Source organism: Cervus canadensis, chromosome 2, assembly GCF_019320065.1.
Source record: "Cervus canadensis isolate Bull #8, Minnesota chromosome 2, ASM1932006v1, whole genome shotgun sequence".
NCBI lineage: Eukaryota > Metazoa > Chordata > Mammalia > Artiodactyla > Cervidae > Cervus > Cervus canadensis.
The window spans coordinates 40,870,382-40,885,123 of NC_057387.1; the positions used below are offsets into that span (position 1 = coordinate 40,870,382).

The following is a 14,742-nucleotide window of genomic DNA, read 5'->3' on the forward strand; positions in this document are numbered from 1 at the left end:
TTCTGATGTTGGAAGTCTTATATGATATCAAACAATTGGAAATCTCTGATTTTCTGATTACAGAATGGACTTAATATAGTGCTAGGTGCCAGATATTCAGTTTAGTTTCTTTCCTGATTTTAAAGAAAAAAAAATTTTAATTATTATCTTAAAAAAACATAGCCTTTTGTAAAAGGTTTAGCAATCCCTGCATGAGAGGAAAATGATTACAAGCTCATTAAGTGTAGTTTATTTGGCTACTACATTGATGGCTATCATCAATTCTTTTCCTCCTTCTATGTGCGTGAGACACCTCCATCTAAAGATGGAGTCTATTCCTTCAACACCCAGAATCTGGGCTCTCCTGCTGGGTGCTTCAACCTATAGAATATGATGGAAATGACATTGTGTCAGTTTTGCAACTGGCTTTTGTAAGGACTGAAAGTTTCCATGTCCTACCTCTTGGAGCCCTGAACTGCCATATCAGAAGGGCAAGATACGTTGCTAAACAAAGAGACCACTTGGAGGACTTCGGAAATGCCACACATGTGATAAGAAGCCAGTTTGGTTCAACTCTGCCCAGTTGAACTTCCACATGGCTCCAATTCAGCAGCTCTACAACTGCAACTGCACGAGGGACCCCAAGTGAAGTCGGCCCAGATGAGCTCAGTCAACTCACAAAACTAGGAGAGGTAATAATAAAGTGTGGTCTTAAGCCAGTAAGTGTTGATTACACAACTGTAGACAACTAAGACAAATGAGTCCCAAGGTACAGGATAAGGCAAGAATCCAAACCAATTACTTCCCATTAAAAAATTTTATCTCTGAATTTCCCTCCTTACATTCAACTTAGTTGGCCTTTCTCCAATTGATTTATCCATAATTTTAGTAATGAATATGAATTATTACCGTTAAGCTTAAGTCTTATATATGTATATATGTCTATATAAATCTTAAAATTTGTTTGTAAATTTACTATATAAATACACAAAATTCACAAAAACTGTTGGCACATTACAAAGTCAGGATGGTAAAATTAATGGTGGGGAATCCCAGTGGAGATCACCAAATTTTACATATCAGTGATTTATTGGACAATAAGCATACTTTATCTGATATATGTTCTTATTCTTTTTCCATAAAAGGATACTAATGGAAGCCATTGTATGGCCCACTAAAAATATCCAACATGATAATTTGCTACTGGCTTCCAGAAGAAATGTGTCCTTTGCCATAATTAAGAGACCTCTCCAGCCCCCAGAAAGTGGAAATGTAAAACTTCCTCAATCCACTGTTGGACTTCTGAACATCAAATCACTCTTCCTGCTGAAACCCTCTAACTCTATATCCTGATTTCAGTGACTAGACTTCTGGTTTGCCTTTTTTGTCCAAAAACAGAGAGGAAATGTTATATAGCAGGGAAATAGCCAATATATTCTACATTTACAACACACTAGCATTTTTCTATGTGCTTATAGATCATCTCCTGGTCCAAGGATGAAGATACTTTTCTTTTTCTCATTTCACCTCATCTCAGCAAAAGAGACCAGTGTCCATCAGCTTGCTTATTCCCTAACCCAAGTGAAATCCTTGATGCCTGTCTTTCCCTTCATACTTTGAATCAACTCCATTATCAAGTCCTGTTAAATCTATCTCTGAGACCACAGAATTTTACACTTTAAATGTGTACAATTAAAAGGAATGTTATGGTATGTGAATTATACCTCAATAAAGCTATTATTTAAAAAATTAAAAATACATCTAAGAATCTTTCCACCGCTCCTTGTCACCACCACTGTTATCCTTATCCAAACCTCTATCTTCTCTTGTTGGATTACTGTAGCAGCTTACTAAATGGTCTCCCTGCTTCAGGTCCCACCCTTTTATGGCTTATTTCCATGTAGCAGTCAAAGCAATCCTCTAAGACATGGTAGAGTCATCTTTTAAGAGTTCACAAGTGCTTATTGCTAAATTTTCAGGAATTTCTTAGCCATTTGTTAAATACAGACATGATTAAAAATTAAATTTGTTAAATGTGTAATTAGGTAAATTTTAAGAAAACAAAGATAAAACTCAAAAAAGAAAGAAAAAGCAATCTCTAAAAACATAATCCCTAACCTGTTGCTTTCTTGCTTTAAATCCATCCAACAATTTCCCATCACACTGAAAACAGAGCCAGCCTTCCAGGCCCACATAATCTGGCCTCTCTTCCCAACTTTGTATCTACCACTCTCCACCTGTTCTTTTGACTTCTACCACACAGACCTGGCTCTCTCTAAAAATGTGCCAAGTTCATTCCTATCTCAGGAATAAATAGTCTTAGCATCAACTGTTCACTCTGCCTCAGTTGAGTTCATTTGCTCAGTAGTGTCTGACTCTCTGCGACCCCATGAACTGCAGCACACCAGGCCTCCCTGTCCATCACCAACTCCCAGAGTCCACTCAAATCCATCCATTGTGTCAGTGATCCAACCATCTCATCCTCTATCATCCCCTTCTCCTCCTGCCCTCAATCTTTCCCAGCATCAGAGTCTTTTCCAATGAGTCAGCTCTTTGAATCAAGTGGCCAAAGTATTGGAGTTTCAGCTTCAACATCAGTCCTTCCGATGAACACCCAGGACTGGTCTCCCTTAGGCTGGACTGGTTGGATCTCCTTGCAGTCCAAGGGGCTCTCAAGAGTCTTCTCCAACATCACAGTTCAAAAGCATCAATTCAGAGGTTCCTGGCTGGTGGGATGGCAGATGAAGAAGAGGATCCCACCTTTGAGGAAGAAAGTGAAGAAATTGGAGGAGGTGCAGAAGGTGGACAGGGTAAAAGAAAGAGACTTTTTTCTAAAGAATTACGGTGTATGATGTATGGGTTTGGAGATGACCAGAATCCTTATACTGAGTCAGTAGATATTCTTGAAGACCTTGTCATAGAATTCATCACTGAAATGACTCATAAGGCAATGTCAATTGGAAGACAAGGTCGGGTACAAGTTGAAGATATCGTCTTCTTGATTCGAAAGGACCCAAGAAAGTTTGCTAGGGTTAAAGACTTGCTTACTATGAATGAAGAATTGAAATGCGCTAGAAAAGCATTTGATGAAGCAAACTATGGATCTTGACACCTTTTGTACTTTCTGAAGCTTCATTATCTTCTGGGGAAACCATACTTAGTAACTATATTTTCCACAGTAAGGCCCTGCCTAATACCTAACCATGTGAATGAAAAATGGAGAACCACAAAGTTTTCAGGCTTTATTTTCACGTTTTCAATTTTAGAGTGATATATGAGCCTTTAATTGCCTGCCATTATATTACCCTACTTGAATTACATATTAGGTTTTAATGACCACATGTAAGTCAAAGTACCTTTGGTTTGCAAACCATTCAGTTTCTTCTGACTCTTGACCATCTCAATGAATTAATATTTGTGTACTTGTGCCATTGTAGGTTGTACTGTAGCTGTTTAATATGTGAAATCTAAATGGCACCTTTGACTTTGATAGCTAAGATGTGTTTCATGTATTTCTAAAGCTTTTAGACCACAGTAGTGTAAGTTGTTAAAAGATGGTGAACTGGGTTTGTGTTTCTTTTAAGGAGGAAATGATATTAGAAAATACAGCCTTTTGTAGGAGTGTTTATTTGTCTTAAGATAATTTGTTTTAATATTCTACTTTAGATAACAAGAGTGATTTAATTTTTTATTTTTTCAGAAACTAAGAATTTCCTATGAATGGTTCTGTGTTGGAAGACATACTGGATTAAAAATCTTTGGGGTTTATAACATACTGTTTGTCAGGTTTTAAAAGACCTCATTTCCCCAGGTCAGATTAAAACTTCTGAAAGTGCTTTCAGTAGCAGGAATGGCATTGCTGAAAAAGTTGATGGCAGATAAGCATTTGGGGTAGTGTTTTATTAACATATTTGTTAGTATTTATTTATTATGAAAATGTATACTTGACTAAAACCATGTGTGGCTATGGAAACCACTTTTGTAGTTCAGGATATACAAGTTTGTGTGTATTTAGCTCATTGTGTTAGTCTTGCATTTAGCTGAAAGTAAGGATTAAAATTGCATTTAAAGGGATCACTGGATATTACTCTTTGTGAAACTGAATGTTTTGTGTGTCGCTTATAAGCATTATCTATGAATCAGTACTTAGGAAGATTTCACTTTCTTAACCTATCAATATAGAGAATAAAGTATGAAAAATTAAAAAGATGACTGCTTGAGTTTGGCTATATGATTTAGCAGCTTTTCTTTCCCTTAGAATTCACTGAAAACTTTTCTGTATTATTCTTGTAATACTCCTGAATTGACTATGAGATTCAAGATACCTGGGCTGATATTTTTATTTGAAAAAGCAAAAACCAGTTAAAAATCTACTTTAAACTGAAATCAAGATTGAGAGTGGAATAATAAAAGATCAGTATATTACTAAAAAAAAAAAAAAAAAAAAAAAAAAGCATCAATTCTTCGGTGCTCAGCTTTCTTTATAGTCCAACTCTCACATCCATACTTGACCACTGGAAAAACCATAGCCTTGACTAAATGGACATTTGTTGATGAAGTAATGTCTCTGCTTTTTAATACACTGTTTAGGTTGATCATAACTTTCCTTCCAAGGAGTAAGCGTCTTTTAATTTCATGGCTGCAATCACCATCTGCAGTGATTTTGGAGCCCAGAAAAATAAAGTCAGCCATTGTTTCCCCATCTATTTGCCATGAAGTGATGGAACCGGATGCCATGATCTTAGTTTTCTGAATGTTGAGCTTTAAGCCAATTTTTTCACTCTCCTCTTTCACTTTCGTCAAGAGGCTCTTTGGTTCTTCTTCACTTTCTGCCTTAAGGGTGGTGTCATCTGCATATCTGAGGTTATTGATATTTCTCCTGGCAATACTGATTCCAGCTTGTGCTTCCTCACTCTGCCTAGGGCATGCTTTCTCCAGATCTTTCAGATCTTGGTTTAGTGTTTGCTCATCAGAGATCTTCCAAAGCACTTCTAAATGAAACAGTCCCAGCAGTCCCAATCTCTCTCAGTACAATTTATTCTTTATCTCTTTAACTTGCTTTATTTTTCTTTATAATGGTCATCATTACATGATATTGTGTAGCATTGTTATTTATCCACAGCAATGTAGTCTCCATCAGTGAAGAGGCTCTGTCTTCAGCACTTAGAATATTACCTGACACATGCAGCAGGTGCCCAGAAAAAAATTTTAGAATGCTGAATGAGTGTTACTGATGAATGAGGAAATAAATATTATAAACATCCCTCTTTGCTAAGTTCACCAGTTCTTCCTCATATCACAGATCACAACCCAGAATATTACTAGGTTTTGCTCTGCTTGGGTTTTGTTTCTCCTCAAAGCTTGGTAGCTTGCAAGGTTCATAGTCACTTTGAAGAAATGCCAGCAAATTCAAACTAGTAGGAAGAAAATATCTCTAATATGCTCTCAAAAAAATGTTGAAAGTGCTCTTCTCCCATCATAAGGACACTTGGATCAATGTATGAGCCTTATGCAACAAACCCATTTTCCTAAAATTATCCATGCTGTAGCACAATAATACATTCCCCAAATTATTTATTGCATGTGAGTATATGGCAGGCCCTTGCTGGACTTTGACTGTGTGAAAGTAACTCAGTCGTGTCCAGCTCTTTGTGACCCCATGGACTATACAGTCCCTGGAATTCTCTAGGCCAGAATACTGGAGTGGGTAGTCTTTCCCTTCTCCAGGATATCTTCCCAACCCAGGAATCGAACCCTGTTCTCCTGCATTGCAGGTGGATTCTTTACCAGCTGAGCCACAAGGGAAACCCAAGAATACTGGAATGGGTAGCCTATCCCTTCTCCAGGGTATCTTTTCGACATAGGAATCAAACCAGGGTCTCCTGCATTGCAGGCAGATTCTTTATCAACTGAGCTATCATTGACTCTATAATAATAAATTCAATGTAGTCACTTGAAAGATCTCTTCTACTTCCCATGACTAATTTTACATACATGATTTTAAAAATCTAATTTTTCAATAATATATTTATTTTTAATTTCAAAGAATGAACATATTTAATACTCCCTACTTTGGTAAGAGCTACCTTAAAATCTCTGTTTCCGATTGACAGTTTCCTCTCTTAGTACATGTTCTCCTCTGTCCTCCCTTTGCAGAATATGCCCATCTTCTTTTCAGAAGAGAACCCACTCACTGTACTCTTGGTTCCACCCTTTTGCACTGCCCCTCCTCCATTCAATGTCTAGAGTTTTCATTATCTCAAAAGAACATCCCCAATCTGCACTGAAGTTGTTTTCCTTATCCATCACCACTAATCTCTTCCTCCAGTATCACTTCCCATTTCTCTTCCTCCTGGTGCTCTCTGAAGTACTTGATACTACTGATCTCTCCCTCCTACTCAGATCCTCTTCAGCTCAGTGCTCCCAGTCAGTGCTCCTCAGGCTCCCTCCCAAGTGTATCTTCATCTTTGCTCACCCTGCATGTGGGGAGCCCCCAAGACTCTGCCTACTAGCCACATTCCCCTTTGATAATCTCTCGTGCATCCACAGTTTCAATTGTCACCTCTTTATGGGGTCCCACAGGTCTACATCTTCAATCACAACCACAATCCTAAACCCTATTCCCATAGACCCATATGCCTGCTAACCATTTCTATCTGAAATTCTTCAAATCCATCATAGCTAAAATAAAACTTATTAATTCCCTATTCCACAAGTTGATGCTTTCTTATTTTTCCATTAATGACACCACTCCTTTTCAGTCATTTTCACCTCCTCTCTCTCTTTTGGTCTCTCTCTCCTTTCTCCCCAAACACATCAGTTTTCAAGTATTGTTGATTTCCTTTGCAGGCTGTCTATATCTGTTCGGTCTTTTTCATTATATTTGTCAATGTCCTGGTTCTCCCTTTATTATCTCTTGCCTGGACTCTTCAAATAGTCTTACAAATGTCTTCAGCTTCTCTCCAACCTCTTCTTCAATTAGCTTCCAAAATCTCCAATGGCCTGCCACTGCCTACTGAATAGATTCTAAATTCTTTAGTCTGAAGTTTAATTCACTATTATTTCTCTATGTAGCATCTTAGTAGTGGTGGTGTTAGTTGCTCAGTCGTGTCCAACTCTTTGCAACCCCACAGACTGTAGCCCTCCAGGCTCCTCTGTTCATGGAATTTTCCAGGCAAGAATACTGCAGTAGGTTGCCATGCCCTCCTCCAGGGGATCTTTCTGACCCAGGGATTGAACTCAGGTCTCCTGCATTGTAGGCAGATTTTTTTGCCATCTGAGCTACAGGGAAGGACTTCCCTGGTGGCTCAGATGTGGCATCATACCTCCCCCACCACCAAAAGTGTACTATCCACCTTTTTCCTGAATACACTTTTTGTTTGAACACCTTCATGAGTCTCCTAATACTCTTCTTTACTTAGACTGACTTTCCCCATTTCCTTCTAACAAAATCTTAGTGTCCAATCTGAAGGATGTACCTATTAAGCCTTCTATGCCTAACCCCAGTCAACAGAAACCTCTCTTTCCTCTTACATCTATAAATTGTTGCTTACATTTCATTTTAAAAATTGTGGTTGTAAAAAATAAAAATAAATAAAATAAAAATTGTGGTTGTGTCTAGCTCACTCCCTCAACTATATTTTAAACTCCTTAAAAGTAAGGATGACTTCTCTGGTAGATTGTATTATTATCCTCAAAATATTCACTGTCTTCTCTGTGGAAGAATCATACTTCTCTGCCTTTCATGGGAGGTTTTGCTACATGACTGGCTTTAACCAATTAAATCTGAGCAAAACTAACATTCACCACTTCTGGTCTGCAGTGTTTCTGACATCTCTTTTGTCCCCCTGCCACCAGATAGCTTGTCCCAGTTAGTAGCTGCTCTTCCTGCCCAGATGCCAGAATAAAAATATGGGAAGTAGAGGTGCACCTAACTCACAGTGGACATTAACACAGATGAGGAAAGAAATCGCTGTTTTGTGAATTATTGAAATCTGGGGGTTGTTTGTTAAGGCAGCATAAATTAGCCTACATTGAATCCACTTCTATCCAACTCAACAATATTCAGTCATTCATTTCACAATCTTGAGAACATATACTCTGTACCAAGACTTCTTTTAATATCGTGAAATTGCAAAAATTTGTAGAATGTCATGTCTGTCTTCAGTTGTCTTAGTTCTGAATAGTAAAATAAGACATGCTTTCAGGTTGCTTCAATACAATGGAAAGCATCATGAATTTCTTTGGAGATTTGCGAACAGAGTCATTTGTGCTTGTGTTCAATTGTGTCCAACTCTGAGACTCTGGACTGCAGCTCCCCAGGCTCCCTGTCCATAGGATTTTTCAGGCAAGAATACTGGAGCTGGTTGCCATTTCTGCCTCTAGGGGATCTTCCCAAACCAAGGATCAAACCCGTGTCTCCTGTGTCTACTACATTGGCAGAGGAATTCTTTACCCACTGAGCCATCGGAGAAACCCAAGAGCCAGTCAGTTTCAGGAAACGGAGAAATAGCATTACACTGGAGGAATCAGAAAAAGTTGCATAAAGTATTATTTGTATCTTGCACTACACTTAGCACATAATAGGTTTTCAAAGATGTGCTGAGTAGAAAAACAAATGAGTTAATAATAAAGCAAAAAAACATGAAAGTTAGTTGTAGTCAATAAAGGCTGACATTTCTGTGTTAATTAAATCACTTAGTTTGCTACATCAGGGCAAGTGAAATGTTTCAGGGTAAAAAATAATGGCACTTAAGAACTTATGAGTGGGTGAATTTGCTTTAACAACATCCTTTGATGAAAGAAATCTTACTCATCGACATTGGCATCTTTAAAGCTCCAATTATTTCTGGTTTGTCATGTGGTTTTCATATGATCTGCTGCTTTCAGCAGGCTGCTTAAGCAAGTTTATGTCCCACTCAGCAACCAAATGGTTCCTATTTTCAGTTTTATCCTTGCTGGGAACCGTCAAGCAGAACCTTTGGGGCTGGTACTTCCGAGTTTATTAGGGCTTAGAGAACTCGGTCCAGGGATCAGCAAGGCATGCACAAGTTCCCACAGTGGGCAAGATTGTCACCTTAAATAGCCAAGATGAGAGCTTTTAGAAGAAAGCTTTTCCTTCCCAACTCTGACACATGCATCTGGGATGATTCAAATGATAAATGCCCTATTCCTGGGTTAATACATCACAAAGTCGGGAATGGTTTCAATAGCTTAATCATGCACCCAGCACCACAGACAGGAAAATGTTGAGTCCAGGAAGACAGGATGGGAGGGCCATAAATGAACTCTTGCCCTAGCTTTCCCCTAACCTAGACAGGGACTTCTCTGGGGGCTCAGACAGTAAAGAATCTGCCTGTAATGAGGGAGACCCGGGTTCAGTTCCTGGGTTTGGAAGATCCCCTTGAGGAGGGCATGGCAACCACTCCAGTATTCTTGCTGGAGAATCCCCATGGACAGAGGACCCTGATGGGCTACAGTCCATGAAGTTGCAAAAGAGTCGGACACAACTGAGCAGCTAAGCACACAACCTGGACAGAGATGCAGAGGAAAAATTCCATCTCTCAGATCTCTTCAGCTCTGAAATTCTCTGAGCCTGTGAAACTATGCATATTCAAAACGATTTGCCTCTGGGAAGTGGAGAGCCTACTCTCACTGGACATTTTTTCAAAGGGCAGCGGGCTTCCCCATGGTCTTCCTAGCTAAGCAGGGTGAGCAGGTTTCTGAAATGGCAGTGCCAGAGGTTACCACATGATGACAATAGACACCGCACATGCCTACCCCTGAGTCCAAGCAGCCCCGCTGGAATAACATCTTTGGATAATGTTACCACTGCAGCAGAGATGTGACAGGTCACCTCTTTCCAAGAGAGACCATTCTCTAATAATGAAGTGACAGTGGCAAGGGTGCTGAGTTTACAACAGCTGCTGAGAAGAATGTCACACTCGCCACAGCTCAGAGCCGAGCTCAACAACAGAGTCATTCCTGACTTTAGAAAAGTTGCTGACTCTCTCTACGCTTCGGTTTTCAGATCTGTTGGACAGCCTACCTTGTGTGGCTATGATGAGGTTATTTTGTGGATGTGAAAGTTCCTAGGGCCCTGTAGGCACTCACATGAGCTTAACGCATATTAACTTTCTTCCTCTTAGGAGGCTCCCTTAGCCCACTTTAGTTCCTTTCTTGAATATTATTTTATTAACTCTCTTTTTCTTTATCTTTCAGTTATATGTTTCTTTCACTTATGTTTAATAGGTTTCACAGTAAGCTGAGAAACCACACACACACAAGATTTTTTAATCCAGGATAAAAAGAAGTACCAATGGGTCACACAGTGTAGATCCATCATCTTCTTTTAGGCTTACTGACAAAGTTTGAGCTCTCTCATCATCCCACAAAATTTCTTCTGGCCCATAACAGCTTCAGTTTTAAAATTCCCAGAATCCTAAGCAGTGCTATCGTATGGGTCATTTCCGATCACATACTCGGAAGCTCCCATTCTGGAAGCAGGCAATCTTAGCTCAGCCCAACTCCCTTCCCAACTACGCAACTCACTCAAATTCCTGTACCAACCCAAAGCCCATGTTGGCTTCCACAAACAGATGATTCTTTTCACTGCTCACTCTCATGACTCCTAAGACTAACAGTCACCACCCTCTCACGGCTGAATGAATGGAAGAGGGTTTCATACCCTTTCTTTTTACACTTTGTCTCTATATTACAGCATTTTCAGGCATAATATTGGCTGTGTGCTTCAGTTTACACAGGAGGAAACTAAAGGACAGGAAGATGAATGATTTACTCAATGCCAAGAAGTTACCAGGCTTCCCTGGTGGCTCAGTGGTAAAGAAACTGCCTGCAGTACAGGAGACTCGAATTTGATCTCTGGGTTGGGAAGATCCCCTGGAGAAGGAAATGGCAACCCACTCCAGTGTTCTTGCCTGGGAAATTCCATGGACAGAGGAGCCTGGTGGGCTACAGTCTCTGGGGTTCAGACACAGCTTAGAGACTAAACAAAAACAAGAAGTTACCAGCAAAGGTCAATGTTAAAACTGAGCTCTCTGCCTTTTCTTAGAAGCAGGACTCTCGTACAGAGAAGGATTTATGGAATAGGTGTTACATAAATGAATGCTTGTTTCCTCCACTGTAAACTGACAGTGACACTGACTCTTTTCTGAAATTGGTACAACCTATTGTTGCAATTGATTTAGGTCATACCTGAATGGTCTAGTGGTTTTCCCTACTTTCTGCAATTTAAGTCTGAATTTGGCAATAAGGAGTTCATGATCTGAGCCACAGACAGCTTCTGGTCTTGTTTTTGCTGACTGTATAGACCTTCTCCATCTTTGGCTGCAAAGAATATAATCAATCTGATTTCAGTGTTGACCATCTGGTGATGTCCATGTGTAGAGTCTTCTCTCGTGTTGTTGGAAGAGGGTGTTCGCTATGACCAGTGTGTTCTCTTGGCAAAACTCTCTCCTGGCAAAGCCTTTGCCCTGCTTCATTCTGTAATCCAAGGCCAAATTTGCCTATTACTACAGGTGTTTCTTGACTTCCTACTTTTATATTCCAGTCCCCTAAAATGAAAAGGACATCTTTTTTGGATGTTAGTTCTAAAAGGTCATGTATGTCTTCATAGAACCATTCAACTTCAGCTTTTTCAGCGTTACTGGTTGGGGCATAGGCTTGGATTACCATGATATTGAATGGTTTGCCTTGGAAATGAACAGAGATCATTCTGTCATTTTTGAGATTGCATCCAAGTACTGCATTTCGGACTCTTTTGTTGACCATGATGGATACTCCATTTCTTCTAAGGGATTCCTGCCCACAGTAGTAGATATAATGGTCATCTGAGTTAAATTCACCCATTCTAGTCCATTTTAGTTTGCTGATTCCTAGAATGTCAACATTCACTCTTGCCATCTCCTGTTTGACCACTTCCAATTTGCCTTGATTCATGGACCTAACATTCCAGGTTCCTATGCAATATTGCTCTTTACAGCATTGGACCTTGCTTCTATCACCAGTCCTATCCACAACTGGGTATTGTTTTTGCTTTGGCTCCATCTCTTCATTCTTTCTGGAGTTATTTCTCCACTGATCTCCAGTAGCATATTGGGCACCTACCGACCTGGGGAGTTCCTCTTTCAGTATCCTATCATTTTGCCTTTTCATACTGTTCATGGGGTTCTCAAGGTAAGATGAACTATGGACAGAGGTTTGTGACATTGTACAGGAGACAGAGATCAAGACCATCCCCATGGAAAAGAAATGCAAAAAGGCAAAATAGTTGTCTGAGGAGGGCTGTGAAAAGAAGAGAAATGAAAAGCAAAGGAGAAAAGGAAAGATATTCCCATTTGAATGCAGAGTTCCAAAGAATAGCAAGGAGAGATAATAAAGCCTTCCTCAGTGATCAATGCAAAGAAATAGAGGAAATCAACAGAATGGGAAAGACTAGAGATCTCTTCAGGAAAATTAGAGATACCAAGGGAACATTTCAGGCAAAGATGGGTTCGGTAAAGGACAGAAATGGTATGGACCTAATAGAAGCAGAAGATATTAAGAAGAGGTGGCAAGAATACACAGAAGAACTGTACAAAAAAGATCTTCATGACCCAGATAATCACGATGGTGTGATCACTGACCTAGAGCCAGACATCCTGGAATGTGAAGTCAGGTGGGCCTTAGGAAGCATCACTATGAACAAAGCTAGTGGAGGTGATGGAATTTCAGTTGAGCTATTTCAAATCCTGAAAGACGATTCTGTGAAAGTGCTGCACTCAATATGCCAGCAAATTTGGAAAACTCAGCAGTGGCCATGGGACTGGAAAAGGTCAGTTTTCATTCCAATCCCAAAGAAAGGCAGTCCCAAAGAATGCTCAAACTACCACACAATTGTACTCATCTCACACGCTAGTAAAGTAATGCTCAAAATTCTCCAAGCCAGGCTTCAGCAATACGTGAACCGTGAACTTCCAGACATTCAAGCTGGTTTTAGAAAAGGCAGAGGAACCAGAGATCAAATTGCCAACATCTGCTGGATCATTGAAAAAGCAAGAGAGTTCCAGAAAAACATCTATTTCTGCTTTATTGACTATGCCAAAGCCTTTGACTGTGTGGATCACAATAAACTGTGGAAAATTCTGAAAGAGATGGGAATACCAGACTACCTGACCTGCCTCATGAGAAACCTATATGCAGGTCAGGAAGCAGCAGTTAGAACTGGACATGGAACAACAGACTGGTTCTAAATAGGAAACAGAGTACGTCAAGGCTGTATATTGTCACCCTGCTTATTTAACTTATATGCAGAGTACATCCTGAGGAATGCTGGGCTGGGAGAAGCACAAACTGGAATTAAGATTGCAGGGAAATATATCAATAACCTCAGATATGTAGATGACACCACCCTTATGGCAGAAAGTGAAGAGGAATTGAAAAGCCTCTTGATGAAAGTGAAAGAGGAGAGTGAAAAAGTTGGCTTAAAGCTCAACATTTGGAAACTAAGATCATGGCATCTGGTCCCATCACCTCATGGGAAATAGATGGGGAAACAGTGGAAGCAGTGTCAGACTTTATTTTTTTGGGCTCCAAAATCACTGCAGATGGTGACTCCAGCCATGAAATTAAAAGACGCTTACTCCTTGGAAGGAACGTTATGACCAACCTAAATAGCATATTAAAAATCAGAGACATTACTTTGCCAACAAAGGTCCGTTTAGTCAAGGCTATGGTTTTTCCAGTGGTCATGTATGGATGTGAGAGTTGGACTGTGAAGAAAGCTGAGTGCCAAAAAATTGATGCTTTTGAACTGTGGTGTTGGAGAAGACTCTTGAGAGTCCCTTGGACTGCAAGGAGATCCAACCAGTCCATCCTAAAGGAGATCAGTCTTGTGTGTTCATTGGAAGGACTGATGCTGAAGCTGAAACTCCAATACTTTGGCCACCTCATGTGAAGAGTTGACTCACTGGCAAAGACCCTGATGCTGGGTGGGACCGGGGGCAGGAGGAGAAGGGGACAACAGAAGATAAGATGGCTGGATGGCATCACCGACTCAATCGACATGAGTTTGAATAAACTCTGGGAGTTGGTGATGGACAGGGAGGCCTGGCGTGCTGCGATTCATGGGGTCGCAAAGAGTCAGACACGACTGAGCAACTGACCTGAACTAATTGTTGCAATCTTTAGGATTAAGTGTTAGAATATTACTCAGCAGTCTGGATGTCTCTTTATCTCTTCTTCTTCAGCTTAGTAAGATGTGGTAACATACACACGATACACACACACAAAGATATACCTTTCAGGTATTTCATAAGCTAAGGCAGAAAACAAAAAAAGAGAAAGTCTGAGTCTTATTCTATGAGGTAACAGAAGAAGGAAAATGATCAGGTTGCAGATCAATCCACTGATGTTATAATTTATTATGTGCTTTCATAAACCTTAGCTCATTTGAAACTCATATCAATTTTATGGGAATGGTAGGGCAGACTTAATCTCCATTTAGCCTTTGATAACTTGAAAACTCCAAGAAGTTGAGTGAATTTTCCAAGGTTACAGAAATCTCTTTCTAGATTTCTCGTGCTATCAATCACCAGTTATAAAGCATTTAACCCTTCCTGCAAGCATGACTTTTTAAAAATGAGTGTATTTCATTATCCCACTTCCTAGAGAAGGAAATGGCAACCCACTCCAGTATTCTTACCTGGAAAATTCCATGGACAGAAGAATCTGGTGGGCTACAGTCCGTAGGGTCTCAAAGAATCG

General features: G+C 39.9%; 1 protein-coding gene across 1 annotated transcript; it reads left to right on the forward strand.

The window, feature by feature from the left end:
• The first annotated feature begins 2,700 nt into the window (after positions 1 to 2,700).
• LOC122436635 (transcription initiation factor TFIID subunit 13-like) lies at positions 2,701 to 4,188 on the forward strand. The gene has a single exon (XM_043460520.1). It carries the CDS (start codon positions 2,714 to 2,716, stop codon positions 3,086 to 3,088), a length of 375 nt encoding a protein of 124 aa, XP_043316455.1. The 5' UTR covers positions 2,701 to 2,713; the 3' UTR covers positions 3,089 to 4,188.
• Positions 4,189 to 14,742: the final 10,554 nt, after the last annotated feature.